This window comes from Schistosoma mansoni, chromosome 3, assembly GCF_000237925.1.
Source record: "Schistosoma mansoni strain Puerto Rico chromosome 3, complete genome".
Lineage (NCBI taxonomy): Eukaryota > Metazoa > Platyhelminthes > Trematoda > Strigeidida > Schistosomatidae > Schistosoma > Schistosoma mansoni.
In genome coordinates, this window is record NC_031497.1 from 17,082,481 (window position 1) to 17,091,070 (window position 8,590).

General features: G+C 32.3%; 1 protein-coding gene across 1 annotated transcript; it reads right to left on the reverse strand.

The window, feature by feature from the left end:
• Window positions 1-5,051: 5,051 nt before the first annotated feature.
• Window positions 5,052-7,621, reverse strand: Smp_165110 (hypothetical protein; the record flags this gene model as incomplete). Its single annotated transcript, XM_018799443.1, has 3 exons — window positions 5,052-5,221; window positions 7,459-7,525; window positions 7,601-7,621. The coding sequence occupies 3 exons, from the start codon at window positions 7,619-7,621 to the stop codon at window positions 5,052-5,054; spliced, it is 258 nt and encodes an 85-aa protein (XP_018651231.1).
• Between the last annotated feature and the right edge of the window lie 969 nt (window positions 7,622-8,590).

The following is an 8,590-nucleotide window of genomic DNA, read 5'->3' on the forward strand; positions in this document are numbered from 1 at the left end:
AGTTGAAAGCATGAGTCAATTGAAGCTAGACCACCATGGAAAACCTGGAAACACTGGACGGACTTTCCATCCTATTATGGGACTCCTCAGCAGTGCGCATAATAGTCCCATAATAGGACGAGCGGGTTCGTGGATGCGCACTGCTGAGGAGTCCCGTAATAGGACGAAACGGCCATCCAGTGTTTACAGGTCTTCCATGGTGTTCTAGCTTCAATTGACTCATGCTTTCAACTATGAAATTATTCTGTTTCCTATTTTCTTATTTTCTTTCTTCTTTTCTTCATCTGTGGATTATCTTCCATCATTTAAGATTGAATATTGTTTTCGTTTTTTTTTTCATTTTTGCCCATAGTTACTAATTTCCTGTTGTTTATTTTTAAGTTACTAATTGATTCAATTTTGAAACCTCTTTTTTCTTTGTTTTATAGACCATGAAAACTTTGCTTAGTTTTATTGTGTTCAGGGTATGTTTATTATGTCGTGGATCTTATTTCTTTTATTATTCATTTTAATCAATGGTCGATAAGTGACTGATCAATTGAAGTCTTAAACGTCAATGGGAGGATTCAATCAAACAAAACCAAGTGAATTCATTTTAATGATAGTTTTTTGTAAAAATATTTTCTAGTTACCGAATCTCCCAGTAGATAAATTTTTAATTAACAATTTCTATTTTATTCACTGAATTATTTTCTTATCAGAAGGGGTTTTTGTGAAGATTTTAGTAATTTTATAGTTGAATTGATGAGTCAATTGAAGTTAGACAACCATGGAAAACCTGGAAGCAATAGACGGCCATTTCATCTTAATGTGAGACTCCTTAACAATGCGCATCCACGATCCCGCCTCGCCAGATTCCAACCCAGGACCTATCAGTCTCGCGTACGAGCGCTTAACCACTAGACCACTGAGCTGTCCAGTGCTTCCAGATTTTCCATGATGGTCTAGCTTCAATTGACTAATGATCTCAACTACATAAAATTACTGAAATCTCTACAGAACCCCCTCCTGATAAATCTGTATAAGTATCAATGTTAAGGTTACATTTGATAGTTTCAAATAAACTGAACATTGAATAGAAACGTAATAATAATAAAATGGATTTTAATTTAATTTATAATCCAATGAGTAGAAAAATTGTGTTTTTCCAACGTTTCATAACTTAATCTAAGCTATTAAATACGAATAATACACATTTTCTTTGAAAAAGCTTGGACCAGATTACCAGGCCAAACGTTGGATTTACATCAACTCGGCGCCCAAATACTGTGAAACTATTCATTCTAATTTAGACGAACGTTCTTATATATTAATCTAAGTTAATTCTTTAAAAAAAAAAATACAATTTACTACCCATTAGAATATAACCAAGAAAAACTTGTTTTTTTTTGTTTTACAAATTTTTCTTTTTTTTCTTTTTATTTTTCAAAATTATTTAAAAATAATGAAAAATTAATAAAGAAAAAAAACTAGTTTACTTTATGTTATATCCTACTGAAGACGTAAGTACAGGTAACTTCCAGGATCTATTAATGGACTATCATTCTATATATATTCTTATTATTTAACTATTGAGTAATTAGATTGTGTATATCTATATTCATCTTATTATAAGCTTCATTTTGATCTATGGATCATTATTATACGATTTACTGTTCCTAAATTATACTCAGTTTATTGATTATTGTATCCCACGTTCACAGCCACATTTGGCTTGATCTTGTGCAAATATTACTTTTGATTTCATGGTGTGATGCGATCTGTCTGTCTGGTATATAAATCAAGTATGTTCGAGATAAATGATTCACACAGCAGAAGCTGTAATTGGTGTTCTGGACTCAATTGGAATGGTTAGGCGTACTGGGGACCAATAAGGATACTAGACTGCTCATACTGGTCGAACGTCATTGATTCGGCACAGTGTTAAGATTAGACAAGTCGTATCCCGACTGGTGGATAATTCACGTGATAAAAAGCCGGACATAAGACCGCAACAAATTAGCATACAGACTTCTTTTATCAAGTCATAACACTTTAATGATATGATAATTTATGAGTTTCTTTTAAAAAAAAATTAATTTATGATGAAATTTGGTATATATTACTGATAAAAATATACTACTTACATGGATTTAATTTAGGTAGGCATTTTGCATCGAAATTAATAGATATAGACTTTAATTCATGACTTGGTGGAATTAATTGTGCAATAGGAATATGATGGATTATTTCACTTTTGTTTTCAAGTCCAGCTGAAATCACAATAATAATAATGGTAATAGGTCTTAGTATATATTAATGAATTGTAAGTTAAATAGGATCAATTTATTGATAGAAACTCTTTAGAAGTTAAATAATAAAAATGATAAGTTCAACATTTTATTCGAAATCCACTGAACTTGATCTTACTGTAAAATCAAATAAATTTCATTGATCTCAGATTCTTCTTGTTAACAGATTCTATGAAGATTGATTTTATTGATTAAAGAATCCTGCTTTAACAGAAGAACTGAATATTCTAATTGATTGATTGTTCAGTTATATAAATGATAGATCCTGGATTTGAATCTGACGAGGCGGAATCATGGATGCGCATTGCTGAGGAGTCTCACAATAGGGCGAAACGGCCGTCCAGTGCTTTCAGGTCTTCCATGGTGGTCTAGCTTCAATTGACTCATGATTTCAACTATAAAATTACTAAAATCTCCATAAAAAGCCCCTTCGGATAGGAATAGTGTTGTTAAAATGACAATAAACAACAATAACTATTGAGGATATGATTTGAAAAGAAGAAGGAAAGTGAACAATAAAAGAATATTGAGATTTGTGATCATGAGGAATTTAGATTATAAACGTCAGTTTCATTGTTACCAATTCTGAACTATGTCATTTAATGTATCTCATCACTGTTCAGTGTGATTACTCACAGCACAACCATGAACGAATCTATCAATAAGGTTTATATCAACACTCAATAACTTCTTTGACTGATACGACAATGATTGTATGATCTTTTTAATCTATAGTGTACCAAAGAATAATGTACCTATTTATATTCGATAGTTTTGATATTTAATTATAATTCCCTTGAAAAAATGTTGAACTAGATTGTTAGACGAAATGTTGTATTTACTTCATATTCTATGAAAACCTTCGTCTAAATTAGAGTGAATCGTTACACAGTATTTGGGCTCCGACTTGATTTAAGACATTAAATCTCAGAGAATGAATTTGAAGTAGATCCAACATTTCACCTGGCAATCTGGTTCAATCTTTTTCAAGGTATTTCATTGAGACTTTATAAATAGATTCTTTCTCTTTCATATCTCATATGACCTCATTGCTCAAATAGTTTGAAACTATTCAATCAAATTTAGATGAAAGTTCTTATATAGATAATGTTAAAATGATAAAATACAAAATTTCTACTAATCAGCAACAGCCTACTGTGGAAGAGGATAAACCAGCTTCTAAATGAAGAAGAAATTAGGAAAAGACGTTGGAAATGGGTTGGACATTCATTAAGGAAATCACTAAACTACATAACGTGGCAAGAAATTACTTGGAATCCTGAAGGGAAGCGGAAAAGAGGAAGGCCAAAAAATATATTACCTCGGGAAGTACAAGCAGATATGAAATGGATGAATAACAATTGGAAAGAACTAGAAAGGATTGTCCGGGACAGAGTTGGATATAGAATGCTGGTAAGTGGCCTATGCTCCTCCATGAGGGGTAACAGGCGTAAATAAGTAATTAATCAAGACACCACGGAAATAAATTAAATAGAGAAAGTCATTGTTTTATTGAAGAGAAGAACGAGGAACAATTCAGGGAAGAAAATTTCCATTTCAATGGCTTCATTAATTTAAGTTGTACAACAGTATTTATAGTTTATTTTATTTGCTAAAATAGTAGTCTATAATAATATAGAATGCTGTAGAAATGGTATATTGTCAATACTTGAAATGGCAGATATCGAAGGGAAGTTACGTAATGATCGGCTAGTGTAGAGTGTTAAGGTAAAAAATAATTGTCCACTTATTAGTTGTTATAATGGCTTATTATTAGTTGTGAAAATAAAGTGGTAAAGGTTAGAAACAATAATTTAGAAAATCCATAAGTTATGAAAAATAGAAAGGAAGATTAAGACAATGGATGAAGAAGAAGAATCAGAAATTAAACATACTGTCTATATACTGAAAGGTTAGACTTCAGTCAGTCAGCTACAACGTAGGACCAGGCACATATATGCATCGGTTCAAGTTGCCATACCTCGTTAGCACAACAAGATGAACACCGGATTCATAGTAGTTAATTTAGTGGTGGTGGTAGTATATAAATTATAGGTTGTATATAAGGATATAGTATAGGAAGGAAGAAAGTTATGAAGCAATTTTAATCTCAAGGTTTAAGGGAAGATAAAGAGTGTATACATTTACACCATTGTGATCGATTCTGAGCCATGTCACACAGAGTCTCCAACCATTGGTTACGATAGTCACACGGACCCCAACCAGGTAGTCTGCATCTACCAACATGGCTCAGGCTAGAAGTTAGTGACTTCAAGCACTGATGCCATGTTTTGGTTTGGCCGCCCCTAACTCTCTTCCAACCATCCCCAATACTAGTCAGGATAGCGCGTCGTGGTAATCGGTGTTCAGGCATACGTAACACGTGGCCCAACCATCTCAGTTGATAAAGATTCATGAAAGGTTAGACTTAAACTAGTAGATAGTAATACTCTCTGTTGTATATACGTTTTCCATCTATATTCTTGTTCAGCTGACTCTTCTAAATGTATGCATAATTTGGAGGGAGTATTCTGATAAATCGGTATATGTCGAATTAGCTAACTGTTCCAAGATTAAACTTTTAACTGAGTTCTATAGTGTTTTACAAATCCTTAAGACACTTTATTCATCACCACTCTATTTTATTATAGACTATAAATACTACTATAAAGCTTAATTTACTGAAATTCTATTCATTGAATGGCTTCCACTCATATTCTTTAATTAAACTTTTCCTATTCATAAATGATGATAATTAATTCAGTAGTAAAATGAAATTTTACAAAAATAAAAATTATTTAACTTACTTGAATTAATACCAGATTTATTAGCTGCTCTTTCAGATGGACAAAGATGAAGTGAAAGTGATTTAATTGGATTGGCAATTGCTGTTCCATTTGAAGATATATTGGACAGTACCGTTGTATTATCTTTTAATAAATAAAAAAATGAAAGTATACAAAGATTAGTTGAAATAAATATTAAAGTTATAAGCAAAGATGGACAGTGGCTAGCAGTGGAATCTAGGACGCGCGTTTCGTCCTATTTGGGACTCATCAGCTGGATGTGCCTGCATCTCAGAATTACATCAACTGCTAGCCACTGTCCATCTTTGCTTATAATGCTTGTGAATTAAGGCTATATCGAGACAATCCACACAGTATGCACATATGCCAATAAGAGACTGATCGATTGTGGTCCTTAACATCAATGGGAAGTTTCAAACAAACAATACGAAGTGAAATATTAAAGTTTTCCTTAGATCCTCTACAGATAGTTTAATAAAACAGAATAATGAAAAAATAATTTTCAACAACAACAAAAAACAAACCATCCTATAATAATTTAGATTACTATTATCAAGAGAATTGTATAGTCTATGTTTACAATTCTTAGATGCTTAGGACAAAGTTGGATAGAGAATGCTAGTGAAAGGCTTATGCATTTTCCTTCATGAAAGGTTACAAGTGTAAGTAAGTAAGTAAGTAAGTAAATACAGTTCTCACAGATAATTTGCTTTTTTTAGTCTAAATATCCAACTAATTAAGAACTATTCAGATAATTAATATAACCCATTGTATCCTTTCTTACCCCTTGATTATTACACAATGTCATTGGATAATAAGAATCTCAAATCAATTTTATGATGTAACCGTTTCTATCCTTTTATAGGAATATATTTTCCATATAACTATAAATATAAATGTGCAGCTTAAGTAAATGATTTGATTGAAAAGAAAATTTTCTTCGAAGAATAATTCATATTCATTTGTATATTTTATCGTGTAAATTAGAGAATATAGATCAGAAGGGGTTTTGTGGAGATTTCAGTATTTTCATAGTTGAAATCATGAGTCAATTGAAGCTAGACCACCATGGAAAACCTGGAAGCACTGGAAGGCAGTTTCGTCCTATTGTGGGACTCCTCAACAGTGTGTATCCACGATCCCGCCTTACAAACGCCTAATCTCTAGACCACTGAGCTGGTGTTAATGTCTAACTTTAACTAATCCACAAAATCAGGCAACCGTCCACCATTGTCTTCAATGAATGACTATCTCACAACAGACGCTCTTGAACGCCACTGGTCACTGCTTCTCACTAGAACTACTGAGGAATCCCACAATACGACGAAATGGCCGTCTGGTGCTTCTAGGTTTTCTATGGTGGTCTAGATTCAATTGACCTAGGAATTCAACCATAAAATTACAAAAATCTCCACAAAACCCCACCTGTTAATAAGTATATTTTAATCATTTTCATAAAGTTTGTTAGACTTATTTATGCTTATCGATACTTTGTATTTATCTATCATTCTCAAAATGTGTGCAAATAACATAACACAATCTTCTTTAAAGTCAGAAATAGTTTTCACATTTGATAATTTTACAAAATGAATTAAAATGCTCAAATTGGAGACCTGCTTGAACATTTATACTATCTATTTCTGCCTTCTAGATATTTCAACAAGTTTTCTAAATTTTTCCTGTTTTAACATATCATTATGTCAATGAATTGCATGACCTATTCAGGTATGTTTATGGAAAGTTTACGACCTTTCGTTGTACAAGCCACAAAAAAGCTCAATCAGAGATATTGTGGTTGCTGGCAATATACAACAAAAAGAATGTACATTATCTAAATGTCGACTTATTGGACTGTTAACTTCTAACTGGTGATTCCTCGATATTTATCGTCAAGATCGACCAAGAAGTAAGAAACTTAAATAATGACTAAACTTATTCATCTGTTAGTGAATTTCTCAAAACTCTAATTATTAACCATCATTTTCGTAGTTGAAATCATGAGTCAATTGAAGCTAGACCACCACGAAAAACCTGGAAGCACTGGACGGCCGTTCCGTCCTATTATGGGACTCCTCAGCAGTGCGCATCCACGATCCCTCACCCGCAAGATTCCCACCCAGGACCTACCGATCTCGTGTCAGAGCACTTAACTGATAGACCACTGAGCCGGCAGCATTCCATGGTGTTAATGTCTAACTTCAACCAGTCCACGAAGTTTAAGCAACCGTTCACTAATTGTCTTCAGTGAGTTGTTATCTCACAACAGACGTGGTTGAACTCCATCAATTTAAGAACATTGAACTTTTACTTTTTTTTAAAAAAACATTGAAAGAAAAAGAAACAAAGAAAGAAGAACTCACTTTCCACTTGACTATTATTCTCAAATTTACAACGGATGATTTGAAGACATAATGTTATCACTAATAACTAAAAAGGGAAAAAAAGGAAAGAAATTATAGAATAAGTTATAATGAACTTATGAAAAATAATCAAAATTCTTACCTTGATCCATAGATCTACCATTACAACTAACGATGAATGTTATGGGAATAAATTTTTCGGGGGTTTATATAGTACTTAATTGTTTAGGTAAAACTAATATTCAATAAGTAGTCTAGACAATCAATAAAAAGAAATAATAATTATAGACTAATTTGATATTGGGCGAACCGAATATTCAGTATTACTATTATTACTATTATTATTACTATTATTCTTTATTGTTTAACTCAATGAAGCCGAAAAAATAACTCGGTAATTTGCTTCATATAGATCTATTATTATTATTATTACAAATATCTTAGCCTCTTGAATGTATATCATTCATTGTCAATTGATTTAACAAATTATTGAATATTGAATGATTGAATTGAACATTATCCGTATTTTGATTTTCTTTTCCTTATAATCTAAAGGATATTTAGACAAATCGGAAATTTAAACAAAACAACAACAACAAACAAACAAAAACATGGATTCGTTCCATTATAAGGATTCTTATTATGTATAAACGGTCTATCATAGTTGAACTCATGATTCAATTGAAGTTAGACCATCATGGTAAACCTGGAAATACTGGACGGCAGTTTCGTCCTTTTGTAAGACTCCTCAGAACTGCGCATCCACGATCCCGCCTTGCGAGCGCTTAACTTCTAGATCACTGATTTGGCACCCGATGGTATTAATGTCTAACTTCAACCAATCCACGATGTTGAGCAACCGTTCACCAGTTGTCTTCAGTGAGTTGATATCTTACAACAGACGTGGTTGAACTCCACTGATCACCGCTTCTAAAATTACATTATTTGAAATAAAAAAAATATCCAGGATATGCTCAAAAAGGAACAATAATTAGTTATAAGAAGAACAGATAATAATACATTGTATTAAATATAGTGAAAATTGGCACATGTTTTTATATATTGAAAATATAAGCATGAATAGTGGTGATGGTGAGACTATAGTTACTACTACTACTACTAATGTGCTGTA